General features: G+C 43.4%; 2 protein-coding genes across 3 annotated transcripts in view; both read right to left on the bottom strand.

The window, feature by feature from the left end:
• macrod2 (mono-ADP ribosylhydrolase 2) overlaps window positions 1-21017 on the bottom strand; it is a 431365-nt gene that overhangs the window by 170954 nt on the left and 239394 nt on the right. The window lies entirely within an intron of this gene.
• LOC130207067 (histone H3-like) lies at window positions 9198-9617 on the bottom strand. The gene has a single exon (XM_056435478.1). It carries the CDS (start codon window positions 9615-9617, stop codon window positions 9210-9212), a length of 408 nt encoding a protein of 135 aa, XP_056291453.1. The 3' UTR covers window positions 9198-9209.

Below are 21017 nucleotides of genomic sequence, written 5' to 3'. Positions count from 1 at the left end.
CAGTCGGCAGTGAAATATATTCAATGATAATCCCTCAGCCTATCTACTTCATGTTCTTTTTGATGAATCCAATTTACACTCACAAAGCAGAGAAAACATAATGCATGCGTAGAAATACATGGCACAATGGTATTAAGCACTTAATACAGCACCCAGGTGTATCTTACACAACATGTTTTTATATCTTGTATTTTAAAGATGGATCCAAACCTAATCTTCAATCGCAGTCAGTCTTTAAGCAATGCATTGTACTTTACGATACTTACTGCTGAGCTGCACATCCACCGAGCCCTCGATAACAATGGGCTCCTCCACCCTCCCCCCTCTCTCTGTGACGACTGACCAGGTGAGAAGACAGCTGGAGAAACTACTCCAGCGCAGAGCTGAAGGTCCTGATGGCATCAGCCCCAGGGTCCTAAAGACCTGCGCCACCCAGCTGTCTGGTGTCCTGCAGCGCCTCTTCAACCTCAGCCTGAGGCTGGGGGAAGTCCCGGTGCTGTGGAAGACGTCGTGCCTGGTCCCTGTCCCAAAGAAGTCAACACCATCTGGCCTCAATGACTACCGACCGGTTGCCTCACCTCCCATGTGATGAAGGTGCTGGAGAGGCTGGTCTTGGCCCACCTCCGCCGCAGGTGAAATCGTCGCTGGACCCTCTGCAATTTGCTTACCAGCCTCATGTGGGAGTGGACGACGCCATCATCTACCTGCTGCAACGAGCTCAGTCGCACCTGGATGGAACCGGTGTCTCTGTGAGAGTCACTTTCTTTGACTTCTCCAGTGCATTTAACACCATCCAGCCACTGCTGCTGAGTGAGAAGCTGCGGGTGGTCGGTGTGGATGCGCCCACCATCTCCTGGATCACTGACTACCTCACAGGCAGACCACAGTTTGTCAGAATGGGCCGTGTGCTGTCTGGAACGGTGGTCAGTGATGTTGAGCCCCACAGGAACTGTTCTGTCTCCTTCCTCTTCACCCTGTACACCAGTGACTTCCAGTACAACACGGAGTCATGCCATCTGCAGAAGTACTCTGATGACTCTGCAGTGGTCGGGTGTATTAGGGATGGACGGGAGGAGGAGTACAGGGCAGTGGTGAGTGACTTTGTAAAGTGGGCCGATGAGAACCACCTGCGGCTGAACGTGGCCAAGACCAGAGAGATGGTGGTGGACTTCAGGAGGAAGGCGACAGCTCCTCCACATCTGAGTGTCCTGGGAGTGGACGTGGACATGGTGGAGGAGTACAAGTACCTGGGCGTCTCCATCGACAGCCGACTGAACTGGAAGGCCAACATCAACGCTGTTTACAAGAAGGGGATGAGTCGACTCTTTTCCTGAGAAAGCTTCGATCCTTCAACGTGTGCAGCAAGATGCTGGAGTTATTCTACCAGTCGGTTGTCGCCAGTGTACTGCACTTTGCCATTGTCTGCTGGGGGAGCAGCATCGGAGCCGGTGACACCAGCCGTCTCAACAAACTGGTTAGGAAGGCTGGCTCCATCATCGGCTGCAAGCTGGAGCACCTGAAACAGGTGGTGGAGAGGAGGACGTTGAAGAAACTTGTGTCCATATTGGACAACCCGGACCACCCTCTCCACCACCTCCTACAGGGACAGAGGAGGACTTTCTCCAGACGTCTCCTCACGCTCCGCTGCCACAAGGACAGATACAGGAGAACATTCCTGCCGACGGCTATGAGGCTCTATAACAGATCACCTCTTGCCAGATCATAGTGCAATCACTGAATACTTACACTATGTTGATCTGCACTTCACACATCTCATTTGGTTGCACTACACATACACACACATTTCATTTCATTTGCTCTGCACTCATACACACACTTTGCTTTTTGCACTCTGTCTATATTTAATATTTTGTGTATTTGATTTGTCAGTGTTGTTGTGTGTTGTGTATGCATGTGTGTTGTATATTTACATATATATTTTGTTTTGTATTTTACTTTTATTTTACTTGTATACTTCTATATCTTTCATCCCTGTTTCTTATATTTTGTGTTTTGTTTTTACTCTTGTGTGTTGCTGCTACTGTCACGACAAATTTCCCCTTGGGGATTAATAAAGTATATATCTATCTATCTACTTACATATTTGGGATGAAACAACACATTGAGGCCACACATGTACAAACAAACTGAAGTCAACATAAAAATATATATTAGAAGATGACAAAACACATATTATATTTAGCTAAAAGGCTTCGTTCAAGCAGATTAAGTTGATAACTGGTGCTCATAAACATTCATCCGTTAAGTCAGCTCTAAATGGGGCCAGGTGTTCAACTTGTCAAAATACCTTTTAAACAGAACAGGAACTTCAATTAAGTGTCCGACACCACTTAATGAAGTGCTGATTGTGAGGACAGAACCGTGTCCAGAAACATAATGAAGTCATTAATGCTAATTTATACAAAGTCTAACATTTGAGCACTTTGTTTATTTGTGAGGAGTCAGGAAACATCCTATGGGTTCATTATGATCTTCTGAGCTTCCGCTAGTTGTGTGTTGGACACGGGGGTCAGGACAGGCAAGCAATCAGCCAAGTGCCTCATCTCGCTGATGCAAAGCCATTCCTGTTCTATGCTAATCTCATCTCGATGGGCAGAAATGAGAACGTAGTGATGCAAGATAATTACCAGGGCACACCAGAGACAGGTGGTGCCCTAACTGTGTTGATTTAGCATTTAGAATTCCTCGCTCTCATTAGGCCTATACTATTCCTCAGTCAGGAAGTACACTTTGTGGCACGAGGCACTAAATCTTCACACGGAGCCTCTGAGGAATGGCAGGCCCCAAAAGCCTTTAGAACATGCTAATGGTCATGGCTGTTACAAGGAGTCACAAACAAACCGGGTGTTTACCTGCAGTCAAGGTCCGCTTGGAGGTTATCAGTGGTTCTCAATTCTCAAGACCCATTTCTCAAGGCTATCCCTGTGCTTAGTTTCAAAAGGTCAGCCATTAACCATGCCATAAGAACCGAACACGGCGTAAGTGCCCCTTCTTCACTGTTGGGTAAAGACCTTTTTCTGTCACTTCCAGTGGCGAAGCTCTGGGAGAGAGCTAAAACACACAATGGAAGTGCTGCTATTAAACTGCCTTCTTCGGGGGTTAATTTCGTACTGCCTAGGTTGAACCCGGCTCACATGATGCAACTTCATGATTCATGACCCCTGCTGGTGCTTGGTCGAACCACTAATTGTCTGCTTATCACTGGAACAAAGGGTGGCCGTTGCACCAAAGCAGAAATATTCGCTTTGGGTTTGGGTTGAAGTTTTTTTCATGACTCACTATTAGCCACCTCACTTATATTGTTGAGTAATACCTGTTTAGCCTAATAGGAACTGTCTGGAGCCACCGACAAAATGGCCTGTCGCAGGGCAGAGATCGCTTTGGTTCCTGCCTTGAAACGAATGGATTTCCCACTCCACCTGCAGGGATGCTGAGGAAAGGTGTGACTGGGTACTGAAGAACAGCCACAGGACAGGATCCGACATACTATGGAGCGAGCCAATTAGACGTAGATCTGCAGGGAAGCTCGCTCTCTCTCCTCTGCACCCGGAAAAGCAATATTGAAACCACAAGACATTCCATTTTGTAGGCTATATTCAAAATACCATTCCTGTCATATCAATGATGATTACACACCTGCAGGGCCAGGGGGGAAAAGCTCTGAGCTTTAATGATGGACAGGAAAGGGTCAACGGTGGAACCAAGCTGAGGTGAAATGAGGGAACAGCAGAATATTTTCTCACCATTACACATTTACGTTGTTGGCCATGTGTTTCTGGTGTCAAGCGAGTCTTTTTGTGCAAACACAATATGAACAGCCCAAGACTACGGCATATTTTAAGGCTGTAGTCCACAGAAAGTCAGGACAGCTTCTTTAATCTTAATAATGTGTCCACGCCTGGCATCCTCTAAATCCAGCCTTGTCCCTTCATGGTGAAAGCGGAAACTATAAACTGGAAGTGACTCAAAATTTTCTGACATGCCTAAATTTTGCCCATCAAATGTCATTAAAGATAATTAATGGTCTTACAGAAAAGCATAACCATGTACGAGAAGAAAAGGAAGGGAAAGTGAGAAGTGAAGAAGGGGTAGGCATAAGAAAATGCCCATTGTCGCATGGCATTGGAATGGATGAGTTTAAGCTGTCAAGAAATGGAGCTATTGTCAGCTAAGTTGGTGAAAAGCGGAGACTCTTGAAATCCTGACACTAAGATGCTGTCAAGCTGCCTAGCGGACAAAGAGTGACAGCGATGAGAAATAAAGATTCCTTGCCTGTTCTTGCCAACCCCAGTGCAGAGGAGAAGCAATGCTTCATTCAATCATTGGGCTATTGGACCATTTTAATAATTTCTGAACATAAGTTCAACTTGGAATTAGTTATTTACTCAACATAGATGATGCCCAAGAAAGACACATTCCACCCACATATGCCACATAGGTAATATCTAAACATTGAGAGGGTTGGTGAAAAGCCCAATAATATATAGAGTATAAATAGACACCATATTAACATACATATTACTCATGTTGCTGTGTGTTTTAGTGTTACAGTATTCGATATGAAACCACCTCCAATCTAAGCGTTACTGTCACCTGACTAAATAAATCAGACATGACCGTTTTCTATCTGTTTATTGCGACACTAAATCTATGGCAAGCAAAGCCAAACGCATCGTAATCACACCTCTTTCTGCTAAATAAACAAAGAGATGTGTTTTGTTGTGTTTTGTATGTTCTAAGATGTGGTTAAGACATATTGGTGGGAATACCCTCCGTATCCTGCTTGGAATGAAAAGAGATGGTTGTAGTGTGATCAACCTATTGTTTTGTTATTGTATTATAAAATGTGTTATGTTAAATGTTTTAAAAAATAGACATAATTCTATGTATACTTTGATCTTGTGTAGACAATTCAAACTTGGCAACAAATAAAGACAGGAAATAGTAAGTGTGTTGTGTGGCAGAAATGTAATAATGTGTTTGCTCTGCTGATGTTAAACAAAGAAGTAGAACTATTAGGCATTTAGTTGTCAACTATTAAATTAATCAGCAACTATTTTGATGATCTATTAGTTAATAGGTTTTTGGTATTTTTTTAATAAAAAAGTAAACTGTTTCCAGCTCCTTAAATGTGAATATATTCTGATTTCTTTACTCCTCTATGATATTTGTAGAGAAAAACACGATGACAGGTTTAACCATGTTTTGACATTTTATAGATCAGAACTAATTGAGTAATTTAGTAAATATTCTACAAATGAATTGACAATGAAAATAGTTGTAATTTTCACATTTTCCATTTTGGATGACTGTTTATTCTAAGCAGATTCAGTTATGCTTGATAAAGAGCGTGCATCCTGACTGAGACTGCAGCCGCCATGTTGACCTGTTTACAGTATCTGTGGCTCTGTAGACATACTTCAGAGACAACTAGGTTGACACTCCAGGGCAGTCCCACTGTCACCGTGCTGCTACAGAGGTGTGTGTAGGTGTATGTCCTCTCATTATGAGGCCTCGAAGCCTGCTTCCCCTCCAGGACCCAGGTTCCTGACTGGACTCCTTTGTGGCTAAATCTAATCTCAGGGACATCCTGGTTATATCGCTCCAGGCTACAGAAAACACGGTCACCGGAAGAGACAAACGACAACATGGTTGTATAACTGACACGTAGCTGGCTGAGCAGCTATGTGTCACGTAGAACAACTTCTCTCAAACAAAAATGGGATTTGCAGTAAATGAAGCAGAGCTCAGTCCACATGCTGTACAGCAGGCCTATTCAACTAGCGGCCCGCGGGCCGGATACGGCCCGTTTGAGTTTAACTACGGCCCGCAAGACTGCCTGCAAATCAGTATAGCTTGGTAAGAAAAAATAAAACTGACGGACACGCCTCTTTTATACATTGAGACGTCTAACCCAGAGCCATTGAGTTTCACTGTTGCCTCAACCAAACCTGTATGGTTACATCTTTATTAGTGCTGTGAAAAATAACGCGTTAACTCAGTTAATTCAATTACAGGTTTAACTAGTTTTTTTTTTTTAACGCATTTAACGCATGCGCAGAATGAGCTTCCAATCCGTCTGTTGTTGGTCGTCGGGACGAAAAAAAGTCACTTGCAAAATGAGCTTCCAATACACCACTTCAATCTGAACTCTGTCCGCTCTCATGCAGACGGTCGTGCTGTTCATCGGTAATGATCCTTCCGCAGGTTCACCGACGGAAACCTTGTTACGACTTTTACTTCCTGTAGATCAGGGGTCTCAACACGTCGATCACGACCTGCCAGTCGATCGCGGCGTGGTGTTGGTAGATCGCATGACAATAAAGAGATGGTCCCGCCCCCCTGACATTTTCTCGATATCACGTCTTTGTTCTTTTATTAAACTGACCGTCTGTTGTTGGTCGTCTCTACAGCAGTATGTCATTCTGTCTCTACGCGTTGCGTTAACACTTATCGATCTCCGTCTCGCGCCACAGAGCTCCGTGCGCGCATCGGGACCGAGCAAAAAAAGTCACTTGTCAATCTGTCCACCTTTAGATTATATCATGGTGGAGTTAATGGTTGACAAACAAGAAAAATGTTCTGTTTAACCCTCCTGTTACCTTTACATTTACGAACATATTTTACCCTCGGGGTCAATTTGACCCCAGCAATTAAAACCTCAGAAAATTATTAGAATTAATATTGCTTCCCAAGTTTAAGTGTGAGGTACTTTATGTTTGTTTGTTGACTACCTAAATAGCCCTTTAAATAAAGAAAAAAGTTGATATTTCTGATATGTTTGACACAGTGAAAAACAGCCTGGGGTCAAATTGACCCCAAAGAACACCGACATTAAACATTGAATGGGGTCAAATTGACCCGAAAGGTAACAGGAGGGTTAAACATTCTGTTTAGGATGAAGATGTATTAATGTTCCATATGGAAGAAAACTGCTAAATAACTGCTGAGTTGCAGCACCATTGTATAGAAGAATGTATAAATGTATATATCCGTCTTTTGTCATAAATCTCTATGTTCTCACAAAATATACCGAGAATATCGGTAATATGTGATTAATCATGATTAATCCACAAAAACCTGTGATTAATCCGATTAAAAATTTTAATCGTTTCACAGCCCTAATCTTTATGTTACGCACCCGTGTTGGTTGCCGGTGTTACACCCCTACTGGTTTTCAAACCTACTGGTTTCCCTACGAGTGCGTGCGTTGTGTTCTCTTCACATCTGCAGTGGGGCTCTGTCTCGCTCACCAGATTATCACACATTCACAAACATATTGCTGGAGATCTTTAAGCCACCGTTCATATCCATTTCGGCGATTACGATTGTATGAGTGAGCAGCGCATCACAGCCACGGATGAAGAAATACATTTTGAAAAATAAAAATAAAAGATCGCCCGACCTGGTTTCGATCCCTTTCACGCAAAAGGAGTCTGCACTGAAAGACAGGACCTTCAGCTCTGCGCTGGTGTAGTTTCTCCAGCTGTCTTCTCACCTGGTCAGTCGTCACAGAGAGAGGGGAGGGTGGAGGAGCCCATTGTTATTGAGGGCTCGTGGATGTGCAGCTCAGCAGGGGGACAGAGGGGAGGAGGTGTTTGGGAGGTGTGATGTGTGGAGGAGACGGGGAGGGCTGTGAACTGAACCTATTGAAAAACAGTTCAGCTCGTTGGCCTCTCCAGGAGCCCCCTGGCTGTCTCCCTCCCACCTTGAAGCCAGTTATCTGCTTCATGCCAGACCACACCTCCCTTGTGTTGTTCAGCTGGAGTTTGGCCTCCAGCTTCCTCCTGTAGGAGTCCTTGCCTCCTGAGCTTCACCTTCAGGTTGCGCTGGGCTTTCTCAGCTCATCCCTGTCTCCAGACCTGAAAGCAGCTTTCATGTTAAGAAGCGCCTTCAGGTCCCTGGTGATCCAGGGCTTGTTGTTGGGGAAGCAGCGCACAGTCCGTGATGGGATGGTGGTGTGTTCACAGAACTTGATGTATTCCGTGATGCAGTCGGTCATACTGTTGATGTCCTCCTGCGGTCCACACAGCACATCCCAGTGCGATGACTCGAACCTGTTCTGTAGCGCGTCGATAGCCTGCAGAGACCACATACTCAGAGTCCAGGTGGTCACCGCAGCCTCTTCACCAGAGGAACATACCTGGGTGTCAGCCGGCCCAGGTCATGATCAGACCTGCCGAGGGGGGGAAGGGCAGTGGCGCTGTATGCGGCCTTAGTATTAGCATACAGCAAGTCCAGAGTTTTATTGTTCCTAGTTGGGCAGTCTATGTATTGATGGAAGGTTGGCAGAGCTTTATCCAGTGTGGTGTGGTTAAAGTCACCAGTGATAGCCATGAATGCTCCAGGCTGATGATTCAGCAGAGCAGACACAGTGGAGTGGATGGTGTCCACAGCTTCCTCAGCGCCAGCTGATGGCGGCACGTACACGACAACCAAAATGGCGGACGTGAACTCTCTCGGCAAATAGTACGGGCGCATCCCCACGCCAACAGTTCAATGTTCGCCACAGAAGCGCCCTTCACGCACACATGGTCCGGTGGCACCACCGTTCATTCACATAAACAGCGATCCCGCCTCTTCTTACCGCTTCTGTGTAGCGTCTCTGTCAGCCCGAACAGTCCTGAAGCCGGGCAAAGACGCGCCAGATCCGGATAGTCCGCGGCAGCCACGCCTCAGTGAAACACAAGAGACTGCTCTCACGGAAGACCTCTCGGTCATTACCAGCGCCGAGCTCATCCGCCTTATTCGCCAAAGACCTCACGTTCCCGTTATGATCGACGGTACCGAGGGTTTGTATCTCCTCGTTTTAGCCCTCCGCTTGACACCCGCTCGGCAGCCGCGAGCCCTTCTCCGTAGCTCCAGCGGGATCACAGGTCTTTCTCCAGGCAGAAGCTTCGGCCTGCACAGCGCGATCAGCTGAGCGCGCGAGTAGACGACGGTCCCAGTCATTGTTATGCTGCGGCTCACCGATACTCACGACAAAGTTAACAAAAGCCACAGTAGAAGTATCGAAAAAAGTAGTTATGGTCCAGTGTCCGACCGTAACTAAGACAAACGTGAAAGAAAAGAAGAAGAAAAGGGAGGAAAAGTGCAAAAGAAAGACAATAAAATAAAAGCAAAACGCCACTACTGAAACAAGCAGCCGTTGGCACAGCGCTTCCTCGTACACTAGTCGTAGGGTAGGTTTAGGCGCGCTCTCCGCGGATGCGGCGGGCCAGCTGGATGTCTTTGGGCATGATGGTGACCCTCTTGGCGTGGATGGCGCACAGGTTGGTGTCCTCGAACAGGCCGACCAGGTAAGCCTCGCTGGACTCCTGCAGCGCCATGATGGCGGAGCTCTGGAAGCGCAGGTCGGTCTTGAAGTCCTGAGCGATTTCCCTCACCAGGCGCTGGAAGGGCAGCTTGCGGATCAGCAGCTCGGTGGACTTCTGGTAGCGGCGGATCTCCCTCAGAGCCACGGTACCGGGCCTATAGCGATGGGGCTTCTTCACGCCGCCGGTGGCTGGGCGCCCACGGGCAGCCTTGGTGGCCAGCTGCTTCCTGGGAGCCTTTCCTCCGGTGGATTTACGGGCGGTCTGCTTGGTTCTGGCCATTTTTACTGCTCGTGCTCTTCTCTTTTAGAAAAGGAGGAAGTTAGACGTAGATCTGCAGGGAAGCTCGCTCTCTCTCCTCTGCACCCGGAAAAGCAATATTGAAACCACAAGACATTCCATTTTGTAGGCTATATTCAAAATACCATTCCTGTCATATCAATGATGATTACACACCTGCAGGGCCAGGGGGGAAAAGCTCTGAGCTTTAATGATGGACAGGAAAGGGTCAACGGTGGAACCAAGCTGAGGTGAAATGAGGGAACAGCAGAATATTTTCTCACCATTACACATTTACGTTGTTGGCCATGTGTTTCTGGTGTCAAGCGAGTCTTTTTGTGCAAACACAATATGAACAGCCCAAGACTACGGCATATTTTAAGGCTGTAGTCCACAGAAAGTCAGGACAGCTTCTTTAATCTTAATAATGTGTCCACGCCTGGCATCCTCTAAATCCAGCCTTGTCCCTTCATGGTGAAAGCGGAAACTATAAACTGGAAGTGACTCAATTTTCTGACATGCCTAAATTTTGCCCATCAAATGTCATTAAAGATAATTAATGGTCTTACAGAAAAGCATAACCATGTACGAGAAGAAAAGGAAGGGAAAGTGAGAAGTGAAGAAGGGGTAGGCATAAGAAAATGCCCATTGTCGCATGGCATTGGAATGGATGAGTTTAAGCTGTCAAGAAATGGAGCTATTGTCAGCTAAGTTGGTGAAAAGCCGGAGACTCTTGAAATCCTGACACTAAGATGCTGTCAAGCTGCCTAGCGGAAAAAGAGTGACAGCGATGAGAAATAAAGATTCCTTGCCTGTTCTTGCCAACCCCAGTGCAGAGGAGAAGCAATGCTTCATTCAATCATTGGGCTATTGGACCATTTTAATAATTTCTGAACATAAGTTCAACTTGGAATTAGTTATTTACTCAACATAGATGATGCCCAAGAAAGACACATTCCACCCACATATGCCACATAGGTAATATCTAAACATTGAGAGGGTTGGTGAAAAGCCCAATAATATATAGAGTATAAATAGACACCATATTAACATACATATTACTCATGTTGCTGTGTGTTTTAGTGTTACAGTATTCGATATGAAACCACCTCCAATCTAAGCGTTACTGTCACCTGACTAAATAAATCAGACATGACCGTTTTCTATCTGTTTATTGCGACACTAAATCTATGGCAAGCAAAGCCAAACGCATCGTAATCACACTCCTCTTTCTGCTAAATAAACAAAGAGATGTGTTTTGTTGTGTTTTGTATGTTCTAAGATGTGGTTAAGACATATTGGTGGGAATACCCTCCGTATCCTGCTTGGAATGAAAAGAGATGGTTGTAGTGTGATCAACCTATTGTTTTGTTATTGTATTATAAAATGTGTTATGTTAAATGTTTTAAAAAATAGACATAATTCTATGTATACTTTGATCTTGTGTAGACAATTCAAACTTGGCAACAAATAAAGACAGGAAATAGTAAGTGTGTTGTGTGGCAGAAATGTAATAATGTGTTTGCTCTGCTGATGTTAAACAAAGAAGTAGAACTATTAGGCATTTAGTTGTCAACTATTAAATTAATCAGCAACTATTTTGATGATCTATTAGTTAATAGGTTTTGGTATTTTTTTAATAAAAAAGTAAACTGTTTCCAGCTCCTTAAATGTGAATATATTCTGATTTCTTTACTCCTCTATGATATTTGTAGAGAAAAACACGATGACAGGTTTAACCATGTTTTGACATTTTATAGATCAGAACTAATTGAGTAATTTAGTAAATATTCTACAAATGAATTGACAATGAAAATAGTTGTAATTTTCACATTTTCCATTTTGGATGACTGTTTATTCTAAGCAGATTCAGTTATGCTTGATAAAGAGCGTGCATCCTGACTGAGACTGCAGCCGCCATGTTGACCTGTTTACAGTATCTGTGGCTCTGTAGACATACTTCAGAGACAACTAGGTTGACACTCCAGGGCAGTCCCACTGTCACCGTGCTGCTACAGAGGTGTGTGTAGGTGTATGTCCTCTCATTATGAGGCCTCGAAGCCTGCTTCCCCTCCAGGACCCAGGTTCCTGACTGGACTCCTTTGTGGCTAAATCTAATCTCAGGGACATCCTGGTTATATCGCTCCAGGCTACAGAAAACACGGTCACCGGAAGAGACAAACGACAACATGGTTGTATAACTGACACGTAGCTGGCTGAGCAGCTATGTGTCACGTAGAACAACTTCTCTCAAACAAAAATGGGATTTGCAGTAAATGAAGCAGAGCTCAGTCCACATGCTGTACAGCAGGCCTATTCAACTAGCGGCCCGCGGGCCGGATACGGCCGTTTGAGTTTAACTACGGCCCGCAAGACTGCCTGCAAATCAGTATAGCTTGGTAAGAAAAAATAAAACTGACGGACACGCCTCTTTTATACATTGAGACATCTAACCCAGAGCCATTGAGTTTCACTGTTGCCTCAACCAAACCTGTATGGTTACATCTTTATTAGTGCTGTGAAAAATAACGCGTTAACTCAGTTAATTCAATTACAGGTTTAACTAGTTTTTTTTTTTAACGCATTTAACGCATGCGCAGAATGAGCTTCCAATCCGTCTGTTGTTGGTCGTCGGGACGAAAAAAAAGTCACTTGCAAAATGAGCTTCCAATACACCACTTCAATCTGAACTCTGTCCGCTCTCATGCAGACGGTCGTGCTGTTCATCGGTAATGATCCTTCCGCAGGTTCACCTACGGAAACCTTGTTACGACTTTTACTTCCTGTAGATCAGGGGTCTCAACACGTCGATCGCGACCTGCCAGTCGATCACGGCGTAGTGTTGGTAGATCGCATGACATTAAAAAGATTGGCCCGCCCCCTGACATGTTCTCTATATCACGTCTTTGTTCTTTTATTAAACTAAACGTCTGTTGTTGATCGTATCTCCACAGCAGCATGTCATTTCTGTCTCTTCGCGTTGCGTTAACACTTATCGATCTCCGTCTCGCGCCACAGAGCTCCGTGGGCGCATCGGGACCGAGCAAAAAAAAAGTCACTTGTCAATCTGTCCACCTTTAGATTATATCATGGTGGAGTTAATGGTTGACAAACAAGAGAAAAATGTTCTGTTTAACCCTCCTGTTACCTTTACATTTACGAACATATTTTACCCTCGGGTCAATTTGACCCCAGCAATTAAAACCTCCAGAAAATTATTAGAATTAATATTGCTTCCCAAGTTTAAGTGTGAGGTACTTTATGTTTGTTTGTTGACTACCTAAATAGCCCTTTAAATAAATAAAAAAGTTGATATTTCTGATATGTTTGACACAGTGAAAATAGCCTGGGGTCAAATTGACCCCAAAGAACACCGACATTAAACATTGAATGGGGTCAAATTGACCCGAAAGGTAACAGGAGGGTGAAACATTCTGTTTAGGATGAAGATGTATTAATGTTCCATATGGAAGTAAACTGCTAAATAACTGCTGAGTTGCAGCACCATTGTATAGAAGAATGTATAAATGTATATATCCGTCTTTTGTCATAAATCTCTATGTTCTCACAAAATATACCGAGAATATCGGTAATATGTGATTAATCATGATTAATCCACAAAAACCTGTGATTAATCCGATTAAAAATTTTAATCGTTTCACAGCCCTAATCTTTATGTTACGCACCCGTGTTGGTTGCCGGTGTTACACCCCTACTGGTTTTCAAACCTACTGGTTTCCCTACGAGTGCGTGCGTTGTGTTCTCTTCACATCTGCAGTGGGGCTCTGTCTCGCTCACCAGATTCGTCACACATTCACAAACATATTGCTGGAGATCTTTAAGCCACCGTTCATATCCATTTCGGCGATTACGATTGTATAAGTGAGCAGCGCATCACAGCCACGGATGAAGAAATACATTTTCGAAAAAATAAAAATAAAAAGATCGCCCGACCTGGTTTCGATCCCTTTCACGCAAAAGGAGTCTGCACTGAAAGACATGCAGTCTGTGCGCTGCGCCACCAGATATTAGTTTCAGCTCAAGTAATTTATATATTGATGCATTAAGTCACATTTCTTATGTTTTCATGGGAACAGTTTGGTTGAAGGGATCTGAAACAACTGGTTACCTTGAGCGGATATTTACACTTTGAAACATGTTTATAGTGATGCTTGTTCGCAACACAATACCGACGCATTTTCGTGTGTGACTGTTTACCTGTGGAAATATACATTACTGTTTTTCATTTTTAGCCATTATTTTATCAATATTCTGTGCGGCCCTCACACCCCCCGTGATTTTCTTATTCGGCCCACTTGCTACTGAAGTTGAATAGCCCTGCTGTACAGTGTATGCAGCCTATCACATCATCTCTCCAGCATGTGGCTGGAAGCCTCCCAGAGTGACGAGCACATACAGCAATGATACATCCAGAAGGAGAGTCCTCTTTCAGGGAACATGGTCTGCTTTTTGTGCTGAATTAGGAAATAAAGAAATAGCTGTGCTGTTCTGTTCAGATGTGAAGAGCCCTGTGTTGTTTCTTCCTACTGGTAATTGCACAGCTTGAGTCCTCTTGCCCCTCCCCCTCTCCACGATTATTGCTGAATATACATTCAATCCCTACTTTGCCAATGTATCTTGTTGCAAAGTGTTTGTTACGTTAAAGTGCAAATGGACTTTCATTGTGTGTGCGGCTTTTCATTTCTCCAAATGCCCAAACCATATGTTGGACCAACAGCGAGCTTTCGAAAGTGTACCCCTTGGTCCAATGAAGTCCTTGGCCAAGGGGGAACTTAAGTACATTTACTTTATAATCATGCCTCTGTGGAGAAAAGGGCCACAAGTGAATTGCTGAAAATCAAGTTTCTCTTTAAAAAAAGTTGTAGACCGAACAAATACTCTGTTTTCTCACAGATTCCCTCAGGAAAGATAGCAGAGCTACTGCAGTGCCACTTGATGGCTATCCGTTTCATCATATTTAATAGTTGGGCTCTCTGACTCAAATGTAACATGAGGCTTCAGGTCCCAGGAGACATCCATCCACAGGAAGGGTTACACAAGAAATCCAAGAGGACATTTTTCAGGGAGGACACATTCAAATAATTTCTGTGCAAAACCAACATTACACGGGCGATGCATGACATTGCTGTTGATGTGATTTAGCGCAGCCATGTCCAAATATGGCAATGACTATGGAAGGACCTCTGGCAATATATTCAAGGTCTGCTGTGTTTTCATTAACATGTGACCGAGACCTTAGTGTTTGATTTGCCTTATGGAATCCAATGGTCAATAAAACAAAATAAATGACTTCCAGCCATGCACCCCTCTACTTTCTACATAGGCCGCCAAGATGGATTTGACATTTCCAATACACTGAGTGATTCCAGAAAAATACCTCATTGATTGAGGCCAGGACACTGCACTGAGACAAAACATATTTTTTTATAATAGAACTGTGCTTTTGCAAGAGCAGGTGCAAGCAGATTTAACTAAAAAGCCCACATTTATAAATAAACTAAACATTCTTTTGATTGTTTTTATCAATAGGTCGAATTGTCAGCATTGTTTTCATTTGCTCGTATAAAGATCATACTGTTGGGACTCTGCTTGGAGCACATAATTCAGAGGACTAGTGGGGTGTCTTACAATATAAGTGACAGGGTCCCTTTAACCCTTGTGTTGCCTTCGGGTCATTTTGACCCGAATCAATATTACACCCTCCCCCCGCCTTAGGATTAATTTGACCCCATTCAATGTTTAATGTCGGTGTTCTTTCGGTAGTCAACAAACAAACATAAAGTGCCTGACACTTAAACTTGGAAAACAATATTAATTCTAATAATTTTCTGGAGGTTTTAATTGCTGGCGTCAAATTGAACCCAAAGGGTAAAATATGTTAGTAAATATAAAGGTAACAGGAGGGTGAAACATTGAATCGGGTCAAAATGACCCAAAGGCGGGGGGAGGGTGTAATATTGATTCGGGTCAAAATGACCCTAAGGCAACACAAGGGTTAAGAGCTGGTATCGTAACCAGGGCAACGAGGTGGCGTTGAGGGGTTAAAGGTGACAAGCTGTCAGTGTCACGAGGGATTTGTTTGTGAGTGCAATAAACGGCCACAGAGGTGTGCAGCCAAAGAGATCAACTCTGTCTGCTGCGTTCATTTCCGCGCTCTTACAATACGGTTTTAAAAAACAAACATTGAAAATAAACACCTTATATTTGTCACTGGAGCTAGACCTTATAATACATTTCATCAGATGTCAGCCAATACACATTATTTATAAAATGACAGCTCTCTAAGCTGCAGTCGAAAAAGCCCCACTTGCTCTACTGGCACTCTGAAAGTCAATATCTACTCATGATGAACACGATTCGTGAGGGTCCTCATAAATCTTAACAGCCACCTGAAAAATGCAAGATGGTTCTCATTCAAAGGATAGACCCCACACTGCACGTTCTTACAGTCCCCCTCTTTGCTCTGCAACACATACAAATGTCATTGTGTAATCACAACACATATCTGTGCGGGATAAAAATAAATAAATAAAGCTTTTGCATTTAAGCCAAATCCATAAATTGACCGAATATTAGTCCATCCCCCTTTCTCCTACATCATTCAAACACCCCCTCACCCATTTGTCCTTTTCACTTAAGAGCATTTCCAGCGTGCCCCGTGGGCCCATGCAACTGTCACATGAGTCCAACGTTGCTTCAAAGGTGCTCTCTGTTGTCGATGTTTCTTTTGAGAAAAGGCAGTTGGTCTCCATCCGTCACACATATGTTGTTTGTAATGTCTTTGTAATGCTGGTTGGAGCAGAGTGCTGTGGTCAGCAGTGTCCCACAGGGTGAGCAATGGGAGGTGGATCATTTCCTGTTCCTGCTAAACTGACCCAGAGGTCAGTGGGATGTACAAATTAGCGCATGAATAGGAAACACAACCACAGCAGAGCTGATCAGACAATGGCTTGTCCGACATCGTGAAAACCAATATGAACTGGGAACTTTTTTAAGCATCCACCTGCTGTTCTCTTTCCTCCATTTTGATGTTCGGTCATGTGTCCTATTCAGCATGAAGACCCATAGATTTAAACTCACCATGTTGAGGGGGGGATGTGCGATTGATGAGTATAATGTAGTACAGTTGGAGCACCATGGGAGGTATAGCTGAGGCGATGTAGCATGACCAAATGGCCTGACTCTGGGTTGATTGATTCAAGGAAGGAGAGAATGACAAGCCTCTGTGAGAGTGCAGCTGAGGAAGACGTCTTCTGTCATCAGTTACACTAGATTAGAAAGTGCCACACCAATGTTGCAACAAAGAGCAATCTGTGGATCTCCACCCGCACCGGTCCACTGCTGTACTGAAGGCCCATCTGTTCCAGTAGTCTCACAAGTCCCACACATTCAATACAATTCAGTCTATTTTGTATAGCCCGATTTCACAAATTACAAATTTGCCTCAGCGGGCTTTACAATATGTACACATACGACATCCCTGTTCCAGGACCTCACATTGGATCAGGAAAAACTCCCAAGAATTTGAAGAAAACATTTTACAAGGAAAAAAGGGAAGACACCTTCAGGAGAGCAACAGCGGAGGATCCCTCTCCAGGATGGACAGAAGCAAAAAGGATCCAGCACCAGGGTTTACGTGAGGAGTAAGGTCCAGCAATTTTAAATTTGCATTCTGAGCACATTTAAAATATTCCCCCTCGAAGAAACAAGAGATTGTAGCCATTACATCGGTTTATATCCAAGCTTGTACGATATCTCCATTCACTTCTTGGTCATAGTATTTTCTAACGGCTGTTGATGTATTGGTACACCTGTGCAGAAACCACAACAGACTAAAATATCGACATACCAAGATGTATCTTCATTATGAATAGAGAAACATTTCTTTGAAAGGATTAATCTAATGACTTGACAAAATAATTCAACAATATGCAAGCAAAATTATGTTTTTCTGTAAAAGAAAAAGCAAACAAGTAACCAATTTACCGTTGCATAAGAAAGTCAGCCATCTGTTTTCTAAACATGCCCCATAAACCCTCCTGGATTTTCCTTTTTTAAGATTATGTTTGTGATATTTGGCCTTAGCTAGCGGTCAGTGATGAGGGACAGGAAATATGGAGAAAGAGAAAGTGACATGACTTATTCAAAGTTGATGGTTCATGGCCTGATTCAAACTCTCCACCTCCCAGCGACATGGAATGCAGCTCAGACCACGAAGCAAGCCGTATGTCCCAGATTCATACCATTTGACAGATGGAGTGAACCATCCTCTCTGAAGGATAGACATATTGCAACTGGCATCGCTCCAGTAGGACAGTATTTCCAACCATCATGTGCATACTCGAGTGTGGAATTATATCCGGCAAAGTCAAATAACACTGCAAATCAGCTCAATAGAGCTGCTATTTTTCTAATAAAACCCTCTCTCCCAGCGTGACACAATTTAGGACACGTTAGGTTCTTTCTTTTTTTACCTACAGTTACTCAACAACAATAAAACAGATATTAAGTGCTGTACCTATCAAATAGTCTACCCTGAGTTGCCATAAAAACGATATAAAATCACAGCTTATTAGTTTGATAATTGTAGTGATCTGTCTTAAATGGAACAATTAAGCAGATTCACAATGTTTTTGTTGAAACTTTACTCCTCACTTTCGGTTACAATCACAATTAAGCCCATAGATATGGAAAAATTTAACCAGCTTGCTGCTTACTGAATACACTTAGGATGTAAAATTACATTTGTATTCCTGCAATCATTTGTTTTGAACCAAGCGACAGTGAAAATGCTATAAACCGACACATTTATATCAAGATGTATGGTGTTTATTCAAAGTAAAAATAAGCATGGGAGGTTGAAATAAATGAATCTTGAGGCTGATGTAATAAAGCTGAAATGGCATTTGCTTTAGTGACAGACGGATAATCCTCATGGCAATATGGGCATGATATGTTTTATTAAAAAGAAGAAGTAAAAATCTTCTCAGAAGGTTATATCCTCAATCCAATAACCCTGAACTTAGTTATGTACGTCATAGTTGGCAAAGTATTGATTCCTTCACTGTGGTAATGTTTCAAATGTAATCCCGGAAAAAAAAGATAAGGAAACAATGCAGGCAGGATGTGGGTATTTCTCGGTTCAAAGCTCCATGGGCGTCAAGTGGAGACAACCCTGTTCAGCCTGCCGAGTCTGTGAATTAGCTGTCCACTACATGTCTGTTGATAGCATCACAAGCTGAATATTGTTTAGGAGCATATAGCAAGCCAGTCACAACAAAGAGGAGATGTCAGTTCCAAATGCTTATTATTCCATTTATAATCAGTGCGAATGGCGATACATTATTCATTAATACCAACACTTTTAAAATTGTAAGTGCAAGATTATTACTACAGTAGGATTTAGGCTTTTGAATGAGAAAATTGTAATTGCAAATTTTGAGTGCAATTTTAGCTTTTACCTGCATAATCATTTATATTTCATGAGGGACTAATTGACTCCTTCATATTATCTGTGTCTTCCGGCATGCTAATCCTTCGGAGAGATCAGCACAGATGCAGAGGGGTGGGTATGCATGAATCACCGTGGTCCGCTATAGATCCCTGCCTCTCATTGAAAAACAACTTAATGAACATCGCCAAGGCGTCGCACAATGCATCAGCGTGTTCCAGCAGATAGGTGTTCTCGGGAAATAGGAGGCTGGTGGACAGGTCCACAGTCCAGTCAGGGCTGGATCCATAGATTTATTGATCCCATCTCTTGATAGGAGTTGCGCAAATAATGATGCTTGAGCTGGGATGACCCACATCCTGGGAGATTGGGAGGGAACGTATTGCAAGAGGGGCTGGGCTAGACATTGAGAAACCAATTTGGGGAGTCCTCTCCTGATGCCAGTACGTCAGGAGTATTGAACACTGTCGACATCCCTCCTGTGGAGACTCTCAGGGTGAGTCCTGACCAGAGATATGTAAAGTCACAGCTCTCTTCACGGTGCAATCATTCATTAACAAGAGAAAGGGGCACTTAAATCGATGACCTTTGCAACCATGCAAATGTAAGTTACCCCAAGGAATAACTAAAAATAAAACAGAATGAAAAAATAAGTATCTTTACCGAACTATTTCAGAGCACTTGGCTCTCCCCAGCTCCAGCCCTGAAGACCAGGAGAGTTATCCTCTGTTCCCTCTAAAGTACACTTTGTCCCAGTTTCCTCACCAGATGGGCACACTTTTTAACTACTGAGGCTTTTTTGCAATGCTTATCATGGGCACAGCATAAAATAGGCTAAAAGGAAGTTTGCTACATCTTTTCTCTCTCTGTATCGGTAAAACTCAAATGGCAGGAAAATAAAGTAGACCCAAACCACTAATTGAAGACAGGGTCAGGTGAGAGTGAGAGATGGTGGCTGCGTTCTATCAAAACATATGTACTTGTTGGTGTGGTCAAAGAGGGCTCGACATGGCTGTAATGATAGTTTGTCTAGACCCCACATATCTGTCGGCACATGGATCTATAAATCACGATCAAGCCAACTGACTTTTTAAACTGCTTGAATTGATCCCCTCATTCTGTAATCCTTGTGAATCTTCCCACAGAAATGGACACCAGAACTATAACAACATGATCTACAACAATAATCCATGCAATGCTGTGCACATTTGCAAATAATCTATATCTCATTTGCTGTGACATGCGCTTTGTCGGAGTTGTCCAAAGGTCACATTGTGCAAAGCAGAGATCAATGGAGATCAATACAGTATCATCCCCACTGGGTGAAATGATTGTCATATTCAAAAAGCAGTAGACTGTAGACTGCTATCCAATCAAACCGCCAGCACATCTACCTCCTTACGCCTCCACAATGGTCTTTGTGAGCTCCTGTTGTTCTTGTAAATGTGCCTCTTCATGCTCGATTAGAAGCAAATCGTTCATATGCACTTGCATATCAAATTATTTTTACTCAGATCCATTAAGTTGCTCTTTAGTTTCATAATTTGTCAATTACTTCAGTTCTTGCACGTGAAGCCAAATAAAACAGCAAATGCAATTTCTTCGAAACAATTATAGAAAACAATGTATAAATAGATATGAATTAATATCCTCGTGTGGAATGAGGACTTGTGTGCACATGTGTCTGCTTTCAAAATCCCCTGACCGGCATCCTTGCAGATCCCTCTGGTAGGGCTCATCACTTTTCAATTACCAAGGGGCATTACTTTGCATTGAATCATTTTATTCTCGTGATGTGCATGCCTGTGTTTAAAGCCTCCTCTTTAAAGAGAACAAGCTAGTCGACAGATTTTGGAGGCGTGCTCTGCAGCACACAGAGCCGCTCCATGTGGCATACTCAAGAGCGTGTGTGTGTGTGTGTGTGGGGGCAT

This window comes from Pseudoliparis swirei, chromosome 17 (assembly GCF_029220125.1).
Source record: "Pseudoliparis swirei isolate HS2019 ecotype Mariana Trench chromosome 17, NWPU_hadal_v1, whole genome shotgun sequence".
Classification (NCBI taxonomy): Eukaryota; Metazoa; Chordata; class Actinopteri; order Perciformes; family Liparidae; genus Pseudoliparis; species Pseudoliparis swirei.
The sequence above is the reverse complement of the archived record's forward strand: the minus strand, read 5'-3'. Positions and strand labels throughout refer to the sequence as shown.